Raw genomic sequence first — 23,761 nt, 5'->3', positions numbered from 1 at the left:
GATCTGCTATGAGGCACATGCTGGAGAACAAACTGCACAGAAATAGAAGTTGGTGTGGGAAGATCAGCTTGGCCAGTTCCTTCCCCGGACAAGAGGTGGTGGTAGTCTGGACTAGCTTAGAGGCCGTATGAATGGAGGAGTGAGCAGATCTGAGAGAACTTAAGGGAAGACTATCTCACAGCACTTGGACATTATCTGCATGTGAAGATGAGGATGGGAAGGGGAGAAGCCACAGAAGCCACCTGGGTGTCCGATATGGGCAAGTGACCAGTCAGACGGGGCCAGAGAACACAGGGGAGGGAGAAGGTATGGGCACAAAAGAATGATGACGTTGGGGATCTTTGTGAATCTTAGGTCCCCAAAAGGCATCTGAATGGCAGTTGGAAGCTTAAGCCAGGGCACACAAGAGAGAGTTGCCAGGGCATACAAATTTAAAAGTGTACACGATCGTGTTTGAAGCTGCAAGAGGGGACGAGTTTACTGAGGGAGCCAGAGAAAACGGCAGAGACATGCCTGTCCGCTCTGCCTACACTGTCAGTTTCCACGTGCCCTGACCAGCATGGGGCCACTAGCTATGTGCAGCTATTTAAATTTCACTTCGAATAATTTAAATGAAACACAGTTAAAAATTCAGTCTTCTATCTATACCCGCCACATTGCAAGCTTTCCGTTGCCATGTGGCCAGTGGCTTCCATAACGGACAGTACAGATTATATACCATTTTCCTGGACTGTGTGTGGTACTTAGATTGGATGTTTTATTTACTTTGTAGCCACAGTGTCCAGGCACTTGTAGAAAATAATTCCTTCGATTAGAGACTTTTAAGAAGTGAACAGACTGTTGTTTGCAGGCCTCAAGGCCAGACAAGGAGCTGTGTGTACTTTTCAGGGACCTTCAGGCAAGTGGCTGGGCTCGGGCTAGGCTCCAGGCTGGGCTCCAGGCTGCCAGGGAGCCCCGGCCAGGATGCAGGAGTGTGGCAGATGTGGTTCCTCACGCAGCAGGAGAGGATGCATGGCTGTCTGACTTAACTCTCACTTCTTTCTGGGGCCCGTGGGCAATAACAGACACTTTCAAGCAAGGAAGACCTGTTCAATTATGATGCACACTTACGGAGGGATAGATTGAGAGCCTTCACCGAAAATCACTTTTCATTTCTGAAACCAGTTCTGAGTTGTTGTGAATGTCCAGTTTTTGCTTTTCTTTTGGTTTTCCATCTTCATTGAATCTGTGCCTTTGTTCTTTCTTTCTTTTTCAGTCAGATGTCATGGATCAGAATTTGTTAAATTTCCTTCCAGAACAAGAACATTCCGAAGTTTATAAGATGCTTTCTTCCCATATGCTTGTAACGGATGCCCCTTCCCCAGGATACTTAAAATGTAAGTTTAACTTGACTAGTTTTACCAGATATAAAGATAAGGATTTTGCTTTTGAAAAGAGGTTAGAATGAATTAGGGAGGGAGGACTAATTTTAAGAATAATTTTCCTTGTGACTCAGAACATTTCCAAGATCCTCAGAGGTATATTTTAAGTTTAAAGCTAAAAGTGGAGTTCAGAATATGTAAGACATTTAACTTTATGTGGAAAATTTGAAAGCATAGAGCTTAAGGATAATAACTTGTTTTGCATGTCATATAAAAGGTTCCTCTTTTTTTTCACATGAGAGTCTTTTAGGAACAAACTGCGAAAATCAGTGAACAATCTGCTTATTTTGGAGGATGCTATAATGCTAGATTTGTATGATGCCAAGTAACCAACTGAGAACTCAATAATTAGGTCAAAAATCCAAATTCTCTTCTCCTGAGGCTATCGCCTGGTTTCTTTTTTGTAGAATTTTAAAGTTTTTATAAAACTTGGCAACTTAGCTACAGGCTGGCCACGGTACCTGCTGAACCACGTGGAGGTAGCGAAGCTGCCTTACGCTTGTTCAAACCTTAGTCTGTTTTCCATGGATAATCGGTCCTGTTGTACATCTGATTTTACTTCAAAGCAAAGCAAAAAGATTAAATGAAAGAGTGGTTCTATACAAGCAGCTTTATTTTAATATACCACATGAAAACAACCGGAACTAATCAATGCTGACATAACCAACCATACACATCTGTGAGCAAATGAAGATTAACTAGGTCCAAGTATGGAAGGCAAAATACCTCTAAACTCTGGGGGAAGGAAAAAATCCTGTGGTGCAAAGGTTATTAAACCATGTCCAAAGTTCAGTCATAATGAGAGAAAATATCCTGTCCATGTGTGCTAAACTCCATGAGTTTCACAAAGATGTGACTTGTTTATCTGGAGTATATAATCCTCACGTTCCCTTTTTCTCTTTTTTCCTTTAATGGCCCAGCTGACAACGATTTAGAGTTTTATTGCCATCTTCTCAGAGGCAGCTTGAACCCAAAGGAATTTCCAACTTATGAATACATAAAATTTGTAGGAAATTTTCGCTCCTACAACAATGGTAAGCTTTAATTGTCATATAATTGCAAGCCTGTCTTTTATCATGCAAACGTGCTCATGGGGGCACAAGAATCACAGAGCGAGGAGGCGGGGGAATCTGTGCTTTTCATATTTGCATTTAGATTTTCGTGCTCCCAAGATGCATTTTTTGTGCTTGTAAATGTTATTTCCCATGCGAGAAGAACACTCCCACACCTGTTTATGCCAGCACACAAAGTCCCACTGAAATGCACATTATCTGTTTATTTACTTGTGGGATGATGGGATAGTTCTACTGTGAGAAACGGTTTATGGTTAATAGCGTGCAGGCTTGGCCTCCACACAGCCAAACAGGGCTTCGTTGTGACACCCTTCACATGACATCCATGTGAAATGATTCATAACCTTGGTTTCTGCATTTTTGTCCTCCTTTTTCCAGTACTGTTGTGAGCAGTTTTAATAGCTCTGGTACCTAGGGCTCATCCAGTGAATGCACAATAAAGTGGCCAGCAGTCATCACCAAGCAGGCTAAGTCACAGGGGAAAGTTGTCCTTTCTGAGATTACCCAGGTAACTAGTCATCCAGGCTCTGGCTGCATCTCTAAACTAGACCTAAACACCCAGTTTCACTTTTGACTCCTGCAAAATGGGAATGCAGGCCTGATGCTAGAAATTTAGAGACTTGGGGCCCTCCTGGCAACCTGCCCACCTGAGGCTCAGCGTGCCGGGTGTCTGGGAGCAGTGGGAGGGCAGCTTCCCTGCGCAGGCCCCTCAATCTGGGCAAAGCAGGATGAGGCCAAGGCCTGATTAGCTACTCTGAGTCACCTGAGAGGCTTTCCCCAGCCTCCTGAGACAGATGTCCAACGAACCATACACTAAAGTGAACGGCAGCTCATTGGGCTACCAGGTAGAGAAAATGACTTGGGGACACCTTATAGGAAACCAAATATGATGCCAGCCCTGGGGAGGTGGGTCACGGGGTGAGGCAGCTTGTGCAAATGTAGATTCTCAGGCATCGCTTAAAGATTCCAGTTCAGGAAATGGGGGGTAGGGGTTGAGATTGTGCTATTGCAAAAGAACGTTAGGGTTTCTGCTTCAAAAAGTCATAGACTTTGAGAAACACTGCCCAAAATACCATTCGCTAAGAATTTTCATGACACTCCTCTTGCTTATGGCTCTCCTACCAGACCACTTCATTTTTGAATTAATACAAGCAGTGGTAGGGAATTTGCTTAAAAGGTGCACTGTGACCATGACATAATACCAGCTGCTGGGAAAGCAGCGGCCACATGCAAGGAAGGGGAAACACCCTGGCCCCCAGCGTGCCAAGACTCTGAGAATTATAGGATATTGCTCCCACGTGTCCCCATGACAACAGTGCACACAGTTAATTAAATGAACCGACCTGTGATTGTCTGGGGAGCAGCAATTGTGTCCTTTGTGAATTTCCATCTCCACAACTCTCATTAAGATGCTGCTGAATATCACTTTGAATCTTCCTGTCATTTATCACATTTCAGAGGGTTTCAAGGAAATAGTCAGGCTTCATAGTGAATAATTGGGATTTTTTTTTTAAACTAGCAAGGCTTTATTTTCACTTCAAGTTGAGGCAATGTTTTTTTTGCCTTAAAGAATGTGTAGAAATTATGTGTGACTTTTTTTGGAGGGGGGCGCGGGGGGAACTGTTACTGCTATAAACACATGGCATTGAAAGTAGAAAATTTAAAGCCAAGAGTGCAGAGTGACTTTCCAGAGCCTGTTGAACAAACCAAAGCTAGGCGTACTTTTTTGAGATAAGAGTCTCCAAAGGTAATTGTGAAAAACCTGAAATATAGTTGTTACTTGCATTACAACAGATAGAAAAAAAGCATCAGAGACAAATGAATTTCTAAGATGGAACCCTATGAAATTACCAATACTCAAGCATTTTTGACCTATAAAATATGGTTTCACATAATGTAAGAAATAATTCAAATTGGATTCTGTAAGCTTCTCAATAAACACTGAACAATAGATAATAAAAATAGTTCATCTTAGGGGAATTTGTTTAGTATCAGGCCCTGGGCTCAGCCTTTGCCTGATCAGTGAGATGTCACTGAATCCTCTCAAGAGCCCTGTGAGGTGGTTCTATTGGCATCATCTCATCTTAGCAGAGAAGGAAATTGATGTGAAAGAGAATGAAGTCTGAGGTACACAGTGAGAAGTGGGGGACCCACACTCATGCCCATTTTAACCCTGAACTCATGCTTAACCCCAGTACTTTGCTGCCTCCCACAAATCTGTTGGAATTAAACGTCCAGGTGCAGAATGCCCCTGCCCCAGCATTCTCTTGGTGCATGACATCTGTATCTGTGCTACATCCATGTACCAAGCTGTTTTAAGGGCACTTGAGATTTGTTTTAAATCAAATATGATGAGACACGCAGACATGGTAATGATTGTCATGAAGGAAGGGGTTTATACTCACCAATCCCTAGAAACAGGCATAGCATGTCATGCAGGGCCACATGGGGAAGCACCAGCAGAGGCAAGCAACAGAGAGACCAGGAGGAAACATGGGCAAGAGCCTCCATTGTGGTTTCCATGTGGGGAAAACGGGCAAGGCAGGGCGAGCAGGATGGGGATTGTCTGGTGAATAATTTCGGGGCTGTGTGGGCGCTGTTTCTCATTGTCTGGTCCTGGCCCTGGGCGATTAGGGTTGGGGCGCAGTGGCCCTGAGTGTGAGAGCCAGACAGTGGAGGTGGTGGAGGTATGGGCTCTGCACTGGTTGGTTTTCATATGAAAGGTATATTAAAAGGTGAGCTGTTTACTCTCCCTAGGAATTGGCTAACCCTGAGAGAAGCAGACCCTCCAGGGTCCACCAAGCCCCAAATGTCAAAACACCAAATATAGAAACTAGAAAGCAATTTCCCCAAGTTCCCAGGCATGGCACAGGTTAAAAAATATGTGACGTGTAGAAGAAAAATGCATATGAACAGTAGAGTACCTGCTCCCACCTCAAAGAACTATGTATGGCCCTGGGCCATCATCATGAAAAGTCCTATAATTTCCGTAGGGCCGTTTAGTTTATGGAGCATTGCCTGATGTCTTCTTACTTGTAGCCTGTTAAGATATGAGGCTTTCATTTTTATAAATAATGGGATGGAAAGGACAGTGGCCTTTAATCTGTGGCCTCATGGCACCCCTTCCTGGGCCTTCACAATCCATGCTGGCACACAAATAAGTGCTCAGCAAAAGAAGGCTAACGAAGACCGAGGCTTGGAGATGTGGGCCCTGGACACACAGGTGGTAGAGGCAAAAGCAGTGTTCAGACCAGGAGCCCCACTCAGGGCAATCATGCCTTCCCCAGGAGCCAATAGCAGAGCTGCCCTTGACAGACCCCAAAGCACACTCCAGGGACATAGCAGCAGCTTCCAAGAGGGCTCCCACCACTTCTTTGGCCTTAATGCAAAGCAAAGATTGAATCTATGTCGGTAGGTGCTGTGTAACTTCCAGTGCCTTATGAACTGTCTGCACAGGAAGGCCTCCTGAGCAGCACTGGGTGGTCAGGAAAGTTCACCTTTGGCCTCTGTCTACTCCCCATTCTGTGCCCCCCCAACCCCTCTGGGTGCTCCCTGATGCCTTTACTCAGGCCCCTCACTCTCAGGGCACCCCCACAGGTCTGTTCTGGACACTCTCTCTTCCCAGCCCAGAGCTCATCCCATCACCGGGTTTGGCCCAAGATTGACAGAGGCTCTCTGGGGCCTTAAGCCAAAGGGCTGAGTGGAACATGGAGGGTGGGGGCTCCAGTCAGGGAAGAGCAGGCATTTAGTGAGCCTTAAATCCTGTAGATGAAGACCCTTCTGCTTGCCTGCTGACCCAGGTCACTGCTCAGGACTCGGCTAGCCCTGTGACCAGTGTAAGTCGGCCCAGTTAAGATTCTAGGGGGAGCGGAGGGACAGAAGCACTTTTGTCCTTGTTAACGAGAGTAAACTCTCTAATTAAACATTTCCAGATTCACCAGCCCATTATGCCACCTACCTCTTCATCTCCTCTCCGTGCGCCCCACCCGCTTCCCCCACTGGGGCTGTGCAGACACAGCTAGCATTGCCCAAAGACTTGAGCGAAATGGAATTTTCCCTGACTTCAATATTTGCATATCTTGGCCACTCCTTAGGGCTTCCTCATTTGCCACAGATGTTTGGGGGGAGGGGAAGGAAGACAGGACTTCACATCTGTAGCCTAGATTTTTAATAAATGTGAAGAAATATGTGTCAGGAATTGGGACAAGCTTTCTTAGAAGTGGTTCATTTTAGGACAATCTCAAAGGCAGCCTGCAAGAACCTTCCTGAAGGAATCTGAGCTGGGATGTAGGACCACCCATCTCCTCTCCCAAAAAAAGCCTTCCCCCTGATGTTGGCTGACTGGGGCAGCTAGTCTGAGCAGGTCCTAGTCCACTTCCGCTTAGCACATTGTTTCCAGAATGGAGTTGAAATGAAGTTTTCCAGGCTGTTTGTCCCATGACAGACTTTTTAATGCTTTGAACAAATACGCCATCCCATCTTTTCATTGCTCCAGTGAAATAGAGAGGAGCCCATGGGCCCTTTCCCCAGCCCCACACCCCCAAGTCCTGCAGCCCCACTCCACACCCTTGCTAGGAAGAAAGCCATCCTCTATTTGAGCTGCCGCCCCTCCCCCAGTCTTGGATTTAAATGTGTGTCTGACTGAAATCCAGAGAACAGTGTTTCAAAAGTCACTGGTGTGGTTCCAAATGGGTCACCCTCAGCAAACATTCCACTCTGGGCTTTCCAGAAACCACACAGCAGAGCATAAAAGTTTCCCTGCCCTCATTTCACCTACCCGCCTCTAACCACACAACCAGATTTGAAGTTCTGGCAGAAGCCAGGCCTTTCAGTTCACAGCACTTGACTCTGTGTGTTCTGTGGGATTTCTCTAGGTTGCCTCATTTTCTGGCTTTGGGGGCTTTGTTTGGGTTTGTTTTTTTTCTCCCTAAGCTGAGTTCATTGAGGTGTCTCATTAAGGGAACAAATCACAGGCCAGCCAGATCTTCCTGGGAATGAAGACAGACGTGAGTCTAGCATAGGAAGGCCTGCTTCATCTGATCACTGTCCCAGGTCCCCAAGAGTCAGAGCGTCCCCTCCACCCTGACAAGGAAGCATCACGTCCTCCTCCAGCCTTGCTCACTGTAGCCAGATTAGATTGCAAAGGAATTACAATGAGGATAAAGAACAAATTGTTACCCAAGGGCGTTGGTCGACCTCTCAAAGTATCTGCAGCCTGTGCCGAAGCAGAGCACCGAGGAATGGTCATGTTTATCAGCCATCTTTCTGCTTGTTTTGGCCTGGGAGCGAGGAGCTTTGGTGAGGATTGTCTGATAATTGTGATAAAAATGGGCACAAGCTATCCACTTGGAGCACAGGGGATGACGGACGACAGGAAGTTCACTTCTCTGACCATGCAAATAATTAGGCCCTACCCTCACCCACCATCTGGTAGGCATTTTGTCAATGCCGTTACAACCTCCTGGCCTCCCAAACTACTCATTTTAATTAATGAATGCCAGAGGAAAGAAGACATTTCAGACATACATTTTCCCATTAGATTACTTTTTTCAATCTGGGAAATGGCAACCTCCCAGCTTCCTCCTGTGGCTTTCAGTTTCTCTCCAACATCGTTCTTCCCCGTGCCAAACAGAAGTGGCTAAAAGGAAAGAACTACACTTTATCCCAGCAATTTAGGCGGTGCCCGGGCCAAACACCAGGTGGCACCACCGTGCTGCTGCTCTCAGGACCCAGGACCCTGGCTGTTCAGAGCACCTCAGGGAAAGCATGCTGGGAATAGAGAAAAGAGGCGACTGGAAGTTGTGCTTAATTAGTGGAAGATGGTTTCTCATGAACGTGCAGAAAGTTATTTTTCTTCCCAACATGCCAGCACTCTTGCCCAGACCTTTTTGGATGCTTATCACAAGGGAGATTTAGGAATTTCTTCTCCCTTTAGCAAACTTCATTGATGGTTTCACACCTTCCCAGACACCTATTTGCTTTGTTTGTCATTTGTTCCAAGAAGTGCTGAGAAAGCTATTTATCACTCTCCCTGGGGACTATTAGTGTTTTCCTATAGCTGTTGCAACTCGGTTTATCATAAGCTGGCCATCTCTGATCAGAATATTTAATTGTTTAGGCTTGATGGCTGAATCGATACTGAGCAGGAGGGTGTCGCTATGCCTTTCTCTGTGTCCTTCTACTCCCTGCCGTTGGCTGAGGTTCACTGTCACCATCCTTGCTCCTTCCTTACTCTTTCCTACCCCTTTGGAAACAAGTTCTCGCCCATCCGAGCTCTCCCTGCCCTTCTGATCCTCCTTATCTGCATGTCATCACTGATTTGTGAGCTCACTCTTATCATCAGGCAGACTTGGAAGCCAGTGAATTCTGGGTGCCGAGCAAGACAGACTTTTGTCATTCTAATCCACGGGACAACCTTGGGGCTCTCTTCATTTTAGAATCCCAGGAATGCCAGCCCAGGGCCACATTCTTTCAGAGTCTCTGAAATTAGAGACTGTGATGAAAGGTTTGGGAGCAAAGAGGGGTACCTAGTAATTCCATGGACCCTTTTAATAGGAAGATTGAAAACAGAGCTCCATCTGTCATCTCTCTGGGTATGAGGTCCACAACTAGTGCTCCCACGTCTTCCTCAGACTGGTGATGGCTGTGGGCTGATCTGCAGCGAGCTTGCCCAGGTGTCTTTTTGATAACCTCAGTGTTGATAACCTCAGGAGGGCAGTGAGCAAGCCTGAGCACCAGAGGGACCCACCCGCAGCCAATCAGCCACCAGCTGCCCCCCAGGGTCTCAAGGTCTGTGCTATTAGTTGCTGGCAGGGATCAGAAGGTCTCTTCCCAAACTGGGCCTTAGGATGTGGCTTAGATGTGAGATGGAAGGTCATCTTGTGAGTCATTCCATAAACACATGTTAGCACCTGCTGTGTGCAAAATGCCTGCTCAGAGCTGGAGACAGAACTAGACCCAGCGCCTGCCATGGGGGAGGCCGTCTCTTTAGCTATGGGCAAGAGTAAAGGCAATTTTAAGGAAGATGACTTTGGCAGGCAGGGGAGGGGCAGGGCGGAGTGGAGAGAGTAGCAACAAATAATCACTTTTATCTCTGTCGTGAGTGCTGTGTGTGTGTGTGTGTCTGAGGGGCAGAGAAAGGAGAAGTCTCAAAGTGGTCAGAGATCTGATAAGACAGCTGTGCCCGCATCGAATGGTTTATCCTGACAGGCTCAGGAAGCCAGTTGTAATTAGATATATTTTTTCTATTACTTAAATTGAAACAACTAATTAAATTCTTAATTAATGTTTCTAAACTATCTGGGGATAAGAAGTGCCGAAGAAGTTATTCTAAGCACTGAATATTACTCTGAAGTCCCAGGGAGCAGTTTGCCCATGTGTAGACTCTAGAATGTGCAAAAAAGGCTCACGCAGAAAGTGAAACTCATTTCAAATGCAATTGGCAAAATGTTTAAAAGTAGCTTCTTCCTCATGTTTCTCCCCAAGATTTTCTCCTTGGCCTCTGTTACAACTTTCATCCTTAATTTACTATCACCTTTGATCAAGCCCTCAGATGCTTCAGGTTTTAGGGGAAAAGCTTGTTTAGAAGAGGCATTTGCTGGGTTCTGGGCCCCTCTGTAAAAGATCTAGTTTATCAAGTGTAGGCTACAAGCAATAATGGAATTTCCCTTGTAGGGTGCATTTTCATCTTTAAGACTTTAGAAGTTATAAAAGGACTGATAAAACAACACTGGAAGGCATCCAGGCCAACAGGAAGCTCTGGAGAATATCCATGTAATTGTCACGATCCACATCCCTCCCTGCCTCTTTAAGAAGTTATTAGGGGCTGGTATTACCTGCACCACACTCCAAGATCTGTCCCCCTGTCTTCTTCCCAGTAAATCTCCCAAGAAAGAACTTACTGACAGGGCGCATGAATTCAGTAGCAGAAAGGGTCATTCAAATAAGGTGCATGGTTCAGAGGCAGATCAAACACTTTCTTTTAAATTCTTGGGTAGTCCTTGGAAATTTGCTTGGAAGATCTTGAAATTCTGAAAGAGAAGGGAACATTTTATTAAGTTGTTATCTGGCTGGTAATGTTGTTCAGATTCTAGCAGAGAGGATATTTCACATCTGGGAAATTTTTTATGTCTTTCTTTTTCTTTTTTCATTACACAGACGTTCACATCTAGAGACACTTTCCTTATGTGGAATTGTTTTCTTATCCCTTGATAAGATTCCTGGCTCATCTTACACATTAATCTGCAATGATCTAAGCTAACTAATGATGGACGCAAACTCTCCTGAGCCCACGCTTTTACCCACTTTATGGTCACATCTTGAAACATTGATCGGTCACTTATGCGAAAGCATCAGGGAATGCATTTGGCAAAATGGATTTATTTGTCTTAGTGGACAGAAGACCACATTAGTGAATCACTCAGGAATCTATAAACATATGAGATAAGAAATTATTGGAAAGCTAAAATCCAAAAAGAGTCTTGCAGATTTTATCATAGAATGCATTTTCTTGACGTTTGTATATTCTCAAATTGGAAAACATAACTTTTAATTGACAAGTTCAGGAATGTAGAGGATATAATCAATTTTAAAAATACTGACCATCTAAGATGGTGATCTTCGACCCTGGCTGCTCGTTAGTAAACCTGGGAGCTCTTAAACGTGCCAGTGCCTGGACTTCACCCAGTGACTTAGCTGCTCTGAGTGGGGACTGTGCAGCCATGTGGAAGGTCCTGGGAACTCGTGAGAAGCCCTTGAATGCCAGGTGTGCCACACCAGGGCCAGGAGTGGGAGAAGATCAATATGTGCCAGGACACCACTACTTTCCCTGGAAAATCGGTACTAGAAACGTTGTTGGACTAGGAACTAAATCACTCTTAAAACCCTGCCTGGAATGAGTATTCAGGCTCATACTGCAGAATGAGGCTGTCTTCTCATTTTGTAGAATGCTTTCCCAGCACAGTAATCTAAGTGGCTGTAAGAGCATGCAAGTGAGAGGCAGAATAGTGCACTGACTTGAATTTCAGCTCTGTTTGGCCATGTGCAGGTTACCTCACTGTCTGTGCCTCAGTTTCCTATGCGGTGGAGATGATAGTCATGCCGCTTGCTGAGTCATTGTAAGAATAAAAGGAGTTAATATAGTTAATGAAATACTGATCATGGAGCTGGCTCACAGTAATGCAGGCAGGTTGGCTGCTGTGACAACAACAGCCAGGGCTCACCTGTGTCCCTCCCCTCCCTCAGTGCCTAGCCCCACCTGTAACGGCTTTGACAGTGCCCTTTCAAGGCCTTGCCGGGTGCCACTCGGAAAGGAGGTCTGCTTCATTGCTACCGTTCGCCTGGCGACGCCACAATTCTTAAAGGCAAGTACCTGGGAGAGAATTTACCCTATGGAACTGTCACAGTCGAGTCTTATTTAGTTATATTTAATTAATTGTCTTTATGGGAAAGAATAAAATCAAGGGTGTTGACACTGACTGAAAATTTTAAATGTCTGGTTTCTGTACCAGTGACGGCCCATAGGCTCACTCCCCTCACTCCGATTTCCCAAGAGTTGTGTTGTTTGAAGGCAGTGCCACTTTAGCCTGCTTTAGAATTCTGTAAACCTTCCTACCTTTCCTGCCAACATTAACCCCAGGCAGGCAGAGGTGAGAACTGGGTGTCAGACTGAAGGTTTGTCTGAATGCACTCATCTGCTGTTTCTTTAACTCTATGGCACAATGTCAGGTGAAATGAGTAATTCAAATGCAGATGAAAAGCCATTTTCCACATGTTTACCACACTTCGAGATATTGGGAAAGGAGTGGTGTGACATTTTGGCTCCGTGTAACTTTTCCCCAGCTCGTGAAATAAATTTAGTATCAGCTAATATGAAATTAGCTACAGAAGTTGAGTTTCAGTCCAACACAACTTGAAGACTCACTCTAAACAATGTTAACTTCTGTTACCCACCAGGCATTCTTGAACAACTCTGGGGGGAGCATCTGGCACCCCAAGCAACACTTTTTTTGTACTTTTTTCCCCCTTTTAACACAGGAAATGTGCATAGTTGATGAACCTTTAGAGGAATTCACTTCAAGGCATAGCTTGGAATGGAAATTTTTATTTCTGGATCACAGGTTTGTGAAAAGAAAAACATGTTTGGGTTGGGTCCTTTTCAAGCATTGGTTTGAAATGAGCCACACTCTCCTGGGGAGAGAAAGGTTGGGTCTGGTCCCTTCAAGGAGAAGGACTTCCTGGGAGAAGGAGAAGTGGGTCCCAGCCAGGACTTCCCTTCTGCTGCATTTGCTGCACCTGGCATCCGTTCTGTGTCTGGGTCAGACCATTTCAAGAGAGCCAGATGCTGCAGCCGGGGACATCTTTGGGATATACCCCACCCCAACCCTCTGCCCTACTGGGACCCTCTCCAGCTTCCAGGAAGTCAGCAGTGAAAGGGAGCGCAACCTCTCATCTCATTTCTTTCAATACCCTTTTGTCTCCTTAGCTCAATCTTCTTTCTCTTGTAACATTTGTCACAGTTTAAGAACTAGCAATCTCTGCTCCCCACCCTTATATTTTTTTTATTACACTTTGGGGTTAAGCTGACCTAATCAATTGCTGTTTTCCATTATTCAATAGTGATAACGTTTGTTATTATTTGAGCCTGGCTATGCCAAGGGAACCAACTATCTAAATGCCAAAAAATAAAAATGAGTGCTTTGGGAAACACAGCTTCTCTGGGCTTGACCATTGCAACATTATTTTCCTGCTATTGTTCTTGAGAAATGAACCCTCCAGGTTGATCATTAAACAAGCAAACTGTGCCCTCCGTATTGAGGTGCAGCCACTATGGTAAGTCCTCACTGATCAGTTGTCCTGTTGTCCCTGGCAGAGCCCCTCCAATCATAGGATACTTACCTTTTGAAGTGTTGGGGACCTCCGGCTATGACTATTATCACATCGATGATCTGGAGCTCCTGGCCAGGTGTCACCAGCACCGTGAGTACTGCTTGACCAGCCCAGTGCCGAGCAGCTGCCATCTCCATCCAAAGAGCCCCAATAGCAGGGCTCTTAGCCTTTAAGTCTGCTTATCTCTCAGGTTCTTTCTGAGGCGAAAGACTTTGTTTTCTCAGAAATGACCTGGGAGTGTGGCAGGGGTCCTTGTCTGCACTGCTCCGTGTTGTGTTTTCACCTGGAAGTGACCTTGCTCTCCCTAACCCACCCACCCAGCACATTCCCAGTAGCCGTCAGATCTGCAGGCTATTTCGTCTTACCTAGGAGATGTAAGGAATGCTGGCCACTTTTTTGAAGTTATGTACCAGCTTTCAAAGACCAACTATCGAATTCACATAACTGTTCTTTAGTCAGCGGGCATGTGTTGGTCAAAGCTACAGGCCACTCAGCTAGCTGGGCCTGGGACATAAAAATGATCAGACATTGCTTGCTGTCCTGCAGGAGCAAGTTCTGACGGGAAAGCAGAAATAGGTGACTTTGTAGGATGTTGTCGGTACACTGAAGAGGATGTGCCCAAGATATTGGGGGGCTTAGAGGAGAGTGCCTCATCCAGCTGGGGGTGAGGGAAGGCTCTCTGCCCCAGAGGAGGGGGCACCTGGGAAAGGTGTGGGAGGCAGGGCCCCTGGTGTGGGGGGCTGGAGAACTACAGGCCTGTCTGAGGTCTCACTTGGTAAGCAGTCAGGGATTAACCATCTAAAACCATGTTCTCGGTGCTGAGTCCTTGCTTTGAAAGGGAACGTTTGTCGTAACAGCCTGTGGACCCTGGTCCATGGCTTGATCATTAGTACTATGTTTGGATAGACGCCGCGCCTGTAGGGCCTGTCGTAACCTCCTCGTCTCTGCTATCCTTGCTGAAGGAAGAACAAGCTTGGATTCCATCAGGACCTGCTGTCAGAATTCAAGGCTAATCTTTAAAATTTTAACCCCTTGCTCCACAAGGGTGGCCCTCGAGCATCTGGGCATCATGAGGAGGTTGCTAGACTTGCAGACTCTCAGAATGCCCCCACCAGGTCGACAGAATCAGAGCCTCCAATTTCACAGGATCCTCAAGTGATTCATGAGCACCAGAGACCATGAGAAGCATGGCTCCATCAGGCTTTGGGCTCCTTCTGACTCATGAGGAAGGCCACTCTGGCTAGGAATCACCTTCAACGTCCGAAGGACTTGCCCCGTGGCTCGGACAAGATGTCTCCTCTCCAACTGGCCCGGGCCCTTCCTTGCCAGGCTGGGCTTCCCTCCTCTTCAGACGTCACAGCCTTCACATCAGTGGCTCCTTTTGTAGCTTCAGTTTCATAGATAGGATTCCTCTTAACTGTTTGCATAAAGATGTGCTGAATTCTAGGCAATGAGGCAATAAAACTGAAATGGTTCTTCTTCCTGGAACCCACAGTCCAGCCCTCTGCCCTCTAAAGCTAGTAACCCAACAACCTCTGTTCTGTCCTGAGCACCCCCAGAGAAGCCCACTAGCAGACTTAACCATAAGGCCCCCACACCCCACACAGCCTTGCACCAGTAGAGGTCTGGGTGAAGGGCATCTGTAGCCGATTCTGTTTTAAGACCGTGTGGACAAGGATGAATCACTGACTGACAGCCACAGCCTCCGTCTAGAGGATGCTGGCTATCAGGTCTATTTGGGGTCTCCTTCTCTCAGAGTCTGGACCCCCTCTCCCGTGCTGCTCCCGCAGCTTTGCCCAGCACCACCTGACAGTGAAAGGAAGGCAAGCACCAAGAATACCTGGACCTCTAATTAAACCCCCAGTTTGAGAATCCGTCTATATCTGCCCTTATTTGAGGATTTTTTTTTAAAGCTCGTGAGCATTTGGGAAAGCATGTGGATCCTTCCTCCATTGATTAAGAATTCATTATTGTTCACCATTAAATTGACAGTCACTTAAATGCAGTGCCAACTGGGGAAATAAACAGTGTTTGGTATTATCTCTTTGAAAGCTTATAATTTTAAGTTACTTCGGCGGAAAAGATCATTTTCATATTAATATTTGTCTCCATTTTCCCCCAAAAGTGATGCAGTTTGGCAAAGGGAAGTCATGCTGCTACCGGTTTCTGACCAAAGGCCAGCAGTGGATTTGGCTGCAGACACACTACTACATCACCTACCACCAGTGGAACTCCAAGCCCGAGTTCATTGTGTGCACACACTCAGTGGTCAGGTGCGTGAAGGCTGAGGCATGGGCAAGGCCCCAACAGCATGGTCAGGACCCTGGCCACCACATGTGGTCCCAGCTGATAGGGGCCCATCCCCAGTCTGGAGCCCTTCCCCTGAGCCCAGGCTGCATTCCGCTGTGAGCAGAATAACCCCCAGAGCTCAGACTTCCTTCGAGTGCTCAGTCCGGCCCCTCAAAGCCTTGTGAGCCCTTTCAGGCAGCCAAGATATTACTTAGCAAGTTATTGCTTCACTGACCTACTTACATATTTCTCCTTCCTGTCTCTTCATCCCCTAGCCTTCCCTTGCCACTGTTTTGAGAAGAAAATTAAAATTTTGCCTCTAAATAACTCAAGCACACAGTCCTCATACAGTCCTCATTACTTTTAATGCTTAAAAAACCCCTGCTGGCAACTGAGGCTGTGTTGGGGAAAGAGCCAGGAGGCCCATGGTTGAGGGGTCCTGGCAGTTCCTAGGGGTCTCCGGGAGCCCCCAGCCCAGGGTGGGGGAGCAGGGCTTCTAAGGAAGGCAGCACATTTACCTTTTCATAGACGCTGCCTATGTAGAGTCACACCCCAAGGGACAGGGAAAATGTCATTCCTTTTTTTCCTCTGACTACAGAAATTTTAAGAACTGATTTTAAAATTAGTTTTAAATTGATCTAGAGAAAAGCATTTGAAGCAAGCAAGAAAAAAATGTTGGAAGGACTGCATTTTATAATATCCATAATAGATGGATACATGGATGGACAGATGGATGGATAGATACATATAGATACTATGCATACATGCTGCACTTTATGCATGTACATAACAGACAGATGTTAGGAAGATAATAGATGGATAGAGAGATAGACATAGATACTATGCATAGATGCTACATTTTATATATATACACACACATAATAGGCAGAAAAATAGATGACCCATATACATATGTACATATATTATACATGCTGCAATTAATATAGACATAATAGGGATGATAGGTAGGTTGACAGATGCCTAGGTACTGTACATACACACATACATATATATAGACAAGTAAATCACTCTTTAAGTGGGAAGAGAGGGGAGAGGAGAAGTGTTTGCCTTCTTGGCCCGTGAATCTGCTCATCACATTGCAGGGACTTCATCTTTGCTTCCCAAACCACCCTGGGCCACTTTAGCAGCCAGCAGTTTCTGATTCCATGACCTGCCCCACCCACTGCTACTCAGGGCCTTTGCCAGAGGGTCCCTTTGTCCCCAGGAAAAGCTGGACATCATCAACATCTTGTTCTTCAGACTCTGCCCTGACTGTGCTCTTCTTCTCTATCCTCCCCCTCCCAAATCTTAGAAAGAAACCCTCAGAGAAAGTAGGGAGTAAACTGAGTGAGTAAATACGGTAACAAGCATACTGGTGGCCCAAGAGCCACTGTCCCTCCAAAGGCCACTTGTCTCCTGCATCTCTACACAGGCAAAGGCCAGAGCTGAGTCACCGCATTGATTTGCCCACATTATTTAAAAGGTAGGTTCATAAACAAGTCGGCAGTCTCGCTCTGGCCAGTTCTGGATCTGTTTGAGAGAAGCCTTTCTGAAGATTATAATTACTAAAAAACTTCTGTGTCACTTCTCTGTATGCACAGCCTCAACTGAGTAGGTTTTAAGAAAGGCTACTGATTATCTGAAGGTCGAAGCTTATCCTATAGATGAAAATATGTTTTTAAAGACAGTTATATTGGGAGTTTTCATGGGTGTGTGTGTGTGGGGATAAGTAACGGAGAAGAAAATGAAAACATCCTGGAAATAGAAGCCATTCTGAATGTCACATTAGAAGTCACTCTGGTGGAATTTAGGCACAGAACGAAACTCCCTTCTCAGACAAGTACCAGGACTAGCCCCCTTCATGGTGACTCTTCTGGGTAGGTATTATGTAAGCCTCGAAGCATCATGCACCCCTCTTTGCCGCTGTCATCTTGGACTGTCCCATCTCCAGCTGTGTTCTCTTGATTTCCTGATCAGTTACGCTGATGTCCGGGTGGAAAGGAGACAGGAGCTGGCTTTGGAAGATCCGCCATCTGAGGCCATGCACCCTTCAGCACTAAAGGTATGCCGATCCCAGCCAAGTGCACCAAGGCAGTTTGGTTACGTAGAATCATCTATGAGTTGTTATCATGAAAATAGTAATAATAAAAACAGCAGGTCCTTTTTATTGGGCTCTTGCTATGTTGCCAGTATTATTCAAGGTGGTTTCTGGGTATTTGCTCATTTACTACCGTGGAGTTCCTGGGAGGCAGGCATTGTTCTCGTTCTGGTTCTTGGGAAGAGACCCAGAAGTTCCGAAGCTAATGCACCCAAGGCGCCGAGGCTTGGAACTTGCTAAGTCACAGAACTGGGTGAGAAACTGCCTCTGTGCTCCAAGCAGGGTTTGGTGACTTCCTGGCCTTATGAGAATGGTTATGAGAAGTCTACCTGGTGTCTCTCCCACAGATAAAAGCTGGGAGATTATTCCACCATCCCACGGAGGCATAAGACGATTTGAGGACCCCGTCCTTCCCTTAGCTCAGTGCTGCTGCTCAGTGCCTCTGGGACTTGGGCACCCTCCATGTCATCAGTGGCAAGGCATACTTTCTCTTCCCATGTCTGGGATCTTAGTTAATAGTGGTGTTGGAGCCAGCTTCGTGCTAGGGGGCTCTCCTGATGAGATGTATTTCCCTTTGTGGAGCCGTGTCTCCTATACTACCCTCGCCTGAACTCTCCAGCCTCCGTCTGGGCTTCCCCCATCTCCTCAACTTGCACAGAGACCACAGCCCTGTTCCTTAAAGGCCATTCTTCAAACAGACACGAATGTCAGGAGGGAAAAAGAGAAAGCAAGAACAGGAGGGAGTGTTGTATGTCATCAAAACGAAGAAGCTGTCGACTATAAGATCCATTTTAGCTTCCTCTAAAAGAGAGAAAATGCTGCTGGTCAATTTATGATAAAAGGATTTCTTTCATCAGTTGAAGAACACATTCCAGTTTCAGATGTCAAAAGGGGGGTGGGAAAGTGCGCCTTAGAATTATTGAAATATGGTTCAAGTTCCAGGCCGCCCCGTGAGCTAGGATGCAGAGTGGCCGGCTGGGGCTGACGCAGCAGCGATGGTGCAACAAAGGCACCATGGTCCACCAAGGACCGAGTTGGGGGGAAGGAGAAATCACCTTTAAGGACCAGAGAACAGCAGGCATCTTTGCAAAGCTTCCTTTGCTGGCTGCTATACGGGGTGCGATGTAGGGTGATTCATCATTGGCATCCTGATGTGACGCACCTGTCATTGTTTAGGGAAGTGTTTATTAGCCAGCTCTGTCACATAATGCATTGTATATCTTGTCCAAGAATGGAATTAAGTCATTGATTGGCAAGTGTTAGACACACCGTTCATCACAGCTGAAGAACAGGTTTAATGTGTGTGTCATCCAGTCTGAAATTTACTCTCAAGTTTCTCATCCTTTATAGTGGTCCTCAACCTGTTTGGTGCCAGGGACCTATGCTCCTATGAGAATCTAATGCCTGATGACCTGAAGTGGGGACTGATGTGGTGATGCTAGCGCTGGGGAGCGGCCGCAAATACATATGAAGCTTCACTCACTCACTCACTGCTCACCTCCTGCTGTGTGGCCCGGTTCCTAACATGCCACAGATTGGTACCAGTCTGCAACTCAGGGGTTGGGGACTCCTGCTTTAGGAATCCCAGAGCCCAGTGGAACTTCTCCTAAACATGTACATGTATGTAAACACACACACTCAGTCTCAGGCTGCCAGGTTACGAGGCCCCTCCTAAAGGAAAAGCTCTAGGACAATACTTTTCAAACCACCAGTGGAAATAGACCAGCTGGTTTTTTTAATGTCAGATCTGTTGTTGACCGATGCTTTTGTAAATGGTGGATTGCCATGCTTGGATGTGATGTGAGGGGACGTCAAATGGCTGTAAAAGTTTTTCAGTGCTTACTCTCGCTTCCTGTACTTATTTCTCTTCAGACCGAGAGCACACAATTCACAAATGACTATGGGCCAGGGACCTCCTCTCAGGGATCTGATTGAGGGGTGACTCTGTGACTAAGCAGTCAAGTCTCAAAGTTGACAGCACAGCAAATCCAAACACATCTTGTAATTCCATGTTGCACGAAGGCCCATAGGTCACATATCATTTCAGCCTAACAAGGGCACACGAGCAGTGTTCACCTTCACTGGAGCCATGACTCGAGGGACAGAATACATAGACTCACACCCAGGGGGTTAACACCCAAGGCCGTTGGACATGATTGGCTTGTCCAAACTGCCTTATTGATGGCAGGAATTTCACCATCCGTCTAAGACTATGTAGGAACATGGCTCAGGAGTCTTCATCATGTGTCTTCTTAAGCTTAAAAATTATCATACCTGTTTTCTTACACCTAAGACACCTACACCTTGCAGGATGGAAAAACAGCCCCTCAGAGCTGGAAAGTCACAGCTGCTTTCTCATATACTATATTGGAGTCAGAGGAATGCTAGGAGACAGCATCCATCAGGACCCAGAGGTCAAAGGATGGGGAACCATAGGCCCTTTGCCCCTTCTGTAGAACTGAGGCCGCAGAGGGGGCATGGGCAGTGGGAGGGCAGCATGGGGGTTGAGGTACCCAGGAGGGTCCAAAGTCATTTGTTTCCCTGGAGCATTAATAATCTGGTACCACTGGCAACCTTATTTCTGGAACCTGCCTTTCCTTCCTTTTGGGAAAGTTCAGACTCTGGGCAGTTAGGTGACAATTGTAAGGAAAACAAATAAAATGCAAAGTCACTTACGGAAATCTAAAAAATCAAGATAGAAGGTAGGAAAGTGTAATAACTGCTGTTTATAGGCTAAAAGCCTCTCAAAGATTATGTTTATAGAGAAGGATAAATATTCTACTGGAATGGGTTTGGAATTATCCCCAAACAGGTAGTCTCTCTCTCAACAGCCTCTAAATTTCTCTGTGTGTTCAGGGGAGAGCTAAAGTCAGTAATTTGTTCCCATCACCTGGATGCTGTCATGTGGACTGCTGTGTCTGTGTGTTTCAGAACAAGGGCTCAAGCCTGGAGCCTCAGCAGCACTTGGATGCACTTGACATGGCCACCTCGGGCCTTAACACAAGTCACTCGCCATCAGCATCCTCAAGAAGTTCCCACAAATCGTCACACACGGCCATGTCAGAATCCACCTGTGAGTGTGATGCCATGGATGGGGAGAGGGGTGGGCTCCCTGAGAGCCGAAGGGCCCCGGGCCTGGGCATAATCAGGGTCGTCGTGTCTGTAAAGCAGAAGTTGCTGTCTGTTCACACCCTTTGCCTCATTCCCCACTCGCCTCCCACCTCTCCACGCTCTGGTTCTATCACTGCGTGCGAAGCAGACATAACACAGGTGACTTGCAGGGTAGATAATGTGGCTAGGTTTTAGTGATTCTCATGAGGGGTGTGATCAGGCAGGTGTCTGAAATAATTAGTGGACATGAAGTTTGGGGACGGTCTGTTGTCATCCACCTGCCCCCAGGCCAGGGCAGGGGCCTGGCAGGACTTTGTGCCACCCGACAAGATCTAGAAGCCACCTCCATTGCTGCTGGACTCAGGCTGTAGTCCAGCCCTTGTTTCGTGCACACTAGGGTCATGGTCCTCTCCTAATAAGAAAGCTGTTAAAGATGTGTGTCTCAGAAAGGCCATCTGTTGCTTTCTTCCAGCCACTCCCAGCAAGCTGATTGTGGAAGCCAGCACCACAGCCATGCCAAGATCAGCCACCCTGCCCCAAGATCTCCCGGTGCCAGGGCTCAGCCAGACAGCCACGATGCAGGTATGTGTGTCCCTAGACTCAGCCAATCATGCTATGCTGCGCCAACCCTGCAAGGCAACCGGATGGTGTGCCACACCTCCCCAGAAGACCAGTCTTACTTAGAGATTAAGAGTGTGAAGTAGCCAGTGGGGGTGGGAACCTGGGTAATTTAATTGGCAGGTAATTTAAAATGTTTTCATACCGAAATCAACACAGATGTATATTCCTTAAAATGCAAACTCCAAATGAATTTTAAAGATAAAGCTCAAAAGTTCATACCTGGGGTCACACCCCCAAAGCATGGGTGCAGGAAATGTGATTAGGGTCTTCCCATTTTGGATCTTCTTTCACTCCAGTGAAATATGTTTGAGAAGCTTGGTTGTCAACCAAAACGTACCTCTGCATGTACCAGGCCGTGCCCCTGACACATGCCAGACCTCTCCAGAACACTGGGTAGTGAGTGGCTTCTTAGAAAGCACACTGTCTGCGGAATCACTGACATCCAGTACTGGAGTTATCTTCCACCATGTAACAAGCCACACCAAAATCAGAGGCATAAAGCAACAGTCATTTTTCCTGTTTGCGGATTGTGGGTGGGAAATTCAGAAAGGGCACTCTGGGCACAGCTTCTCTCTGCTGCAGGGTGTTGGTGGCCTCACTGGCCAGGGCTGCGGAACCCACTTCCCTAGTGTGTGTTCACTCACCCAACCAGCACTGACCTGGGCTGGGCAGGCCGAAGGCTGGGCCCCAGCAGAGACTGTCCACTTGCACAGTCCTCTCTTTGCTTTGGGCTTCTCCTGGCATAGCAACTGGGTTCTAAGAAGTCTCCTCTGGAGAGGGACCTTTCCAAAAGAGCCAGGCAGAGGCTGCATGGCCTTCTCTGTCCTAATGTTGGTTGGCAGTCCCATAGTATCACCTCTGCCATACCTTTTGATCTCTTGGTCAGAGCAGTCACACACACACTCACCCATAGCGAGGGACACGGACCTCTACCTCTAGATGAGAGAAATGTCAAGAACTCTAGGGGCCACATCCAGACAGTTGCCAGATACCTCATATGCATCCCTCGCTGACATTTTAGAGATGTAGGGTAAATGTCCCACCTTCCTGCTTGCCATCATCATGAAAGTTATGCACAGGCTGCTTAAAACCTAGGGTGACATGTTTTATTTTCAATTAGAATATGACAAAGACCACTTTCTTTCTCTCCAGCCACCCTTAGATGAGCTCCTAAGCCACGACTGCCATTCTGCCCACATGTGGCTGTCCAGTAGGACCCTTTGTGCCACCAGTGGTGTCACAGTTCTTCTATCTTCTCCCAACTGTGCAGGGAAACACAACTAGGCAAACCAAAACCAGTCCCTGCTATAACCCTGTGCATGGGATCTCTTACTTAAAACTAAGTCTCCCGTTGTCATTTCTTCCCCATATTGTCCTGGGTGGCACTTTCCATTTGGACTGTTTTAAATAGTCTCTAGGAAATGAGAGCAGTTTAGGAGTAACTTTGGAAGAACGCTTTTACTTTTAAAATCTTTAAATAGCCCATGAGGCTGGGGGTTTCATTCTTATTTTGACATATTTTCTCCTTCCCACCCGAGTGATCAGGAAACAAGGTCTGTCACTCACCTGACTGCCCCGGAGTCTCTCAGATTACAGGCAGGGTCTCGTGCATTGCACCAGTATTCGCTGTCAGGATGAGTCCACGGGCATGGTGTGTCTGTCCGTCTGTTGAGCGGAAAGGGTAGGACACACACAAAGCCAACACTGCTTATGAGTACAACCCCATTCATACTGCTCAGTGACATTGCTAAGAATTTATCAGTTTGGGAGAAGAACAATTAAATCCACCAAAGGTGGAGTGTAGAACCAGATCCACCAAAGGTGGAGTGTAGGAGGCAAGGGAGAAGTCACTTGGAGCCGCTAAGCTCCTATAGGTAGCAGCGGCTCTGTAGAGCACACCGTGGCAACACCCCCCGAGTGACCCGGGACCTTGCTCAAGAACCACCTGCACCTTGCACCAGCCTGCTACCCCACCTTTGCCCAGGGAACACACGCTTGTACCCTCTAGATGTAAGCTCTTCACTCTGGAATAGAAGGGCTTCCTTTAAGCCAGAAAACCAGCTGAGTGACAGCACGCCCACACCTCTGTGACAGTCCAGAAGCAGTGTCTGCTCACAGAGCCCCTCCCTCCCCCAGGCTCCCCTGTCTGCCCAGTCCTCCTGTGACCTCGCACAACAGCTCCTGCCTCAGACAGTTCTGCAGAGCCCGCCTGCCCCCATGGCGCAGGTGAGTTGGGCTGGGGGAAGGGGTACCTGGCAGTA

At 46.8% G+C, this 23,761-nt stretch overlaps 1 protein-coding gene across 4 annotated transcripts in view; it reads left to right on the top strand.

The window, feature by feature from the left end:
- The window catches only part of NPAS2 (neuronal PAS domain protein 2), a 135,126-nt gene that overhangs the window by 95,734 nt on the left and 15,631 nt on the right, over positions 1–23,761 (top strand). For 3 of the 4 annotated variants that reach the window (XM_039867087.1, XM_039867090.1, XM_039867088.1), the window contains 10 exons: positions 1,256–1,376; positions 2,342–2,455; positions 11,738–11,856; positions 12,530–12,612; positions 13,365–13,471; positions 15,507–15,654; positions 17,648–17,732; positions 20,700–20,841; positions 21,352–21,461; positions 23,637–23,726. In XM_039867087.1, coding sequence (XP_039723021.1) covers positions 1,256–1,376; positions 2,342–2,455; positions 11,738–11,856; positions 12,530–12,612; positions 13,365–13,471; positions 15,507–15,654; positions 17,648–17,732; positions 20,700–20,841; positions 21,352–21,461; positions 23,637–23,726 — 1,119 coding nt within the window. The remainder of the gene's footprint in view (positions 1–1,255; positions 1,377–2,341; positions 2,456–11,737; positions 11,857–12,529; positions 12,613–13,364; positions 13,472–15,506; positions 15,655–17,647; positions 17,733–20,699; positions 20,842–21,351; positions 21,462–23,636; positions 23,727–23,761) is intronic. The other variant, XM_039867089.1, reaches the window with a different exon arrangement.

Source organism: Pteropus medius, unplaced genomic scaffold, assembly GCF_902729225.1.
Source record: "Pteropus medius unplaced genomic scaffold, Ma_sr-lr_union100, whole genome shotgun sequence".
In the NCBI taxonomy this organism is placed as follows: Eukaryota; Metazoa; Chordata; class Mammalia; order Chiroptera; family Pteropodidae; genus Pteropus; species Pteropus medius.
Note: the sequence above shows the minus strand (reverse complement) of the source record. Positions and strands in the feature narration are given on the sequence as shown.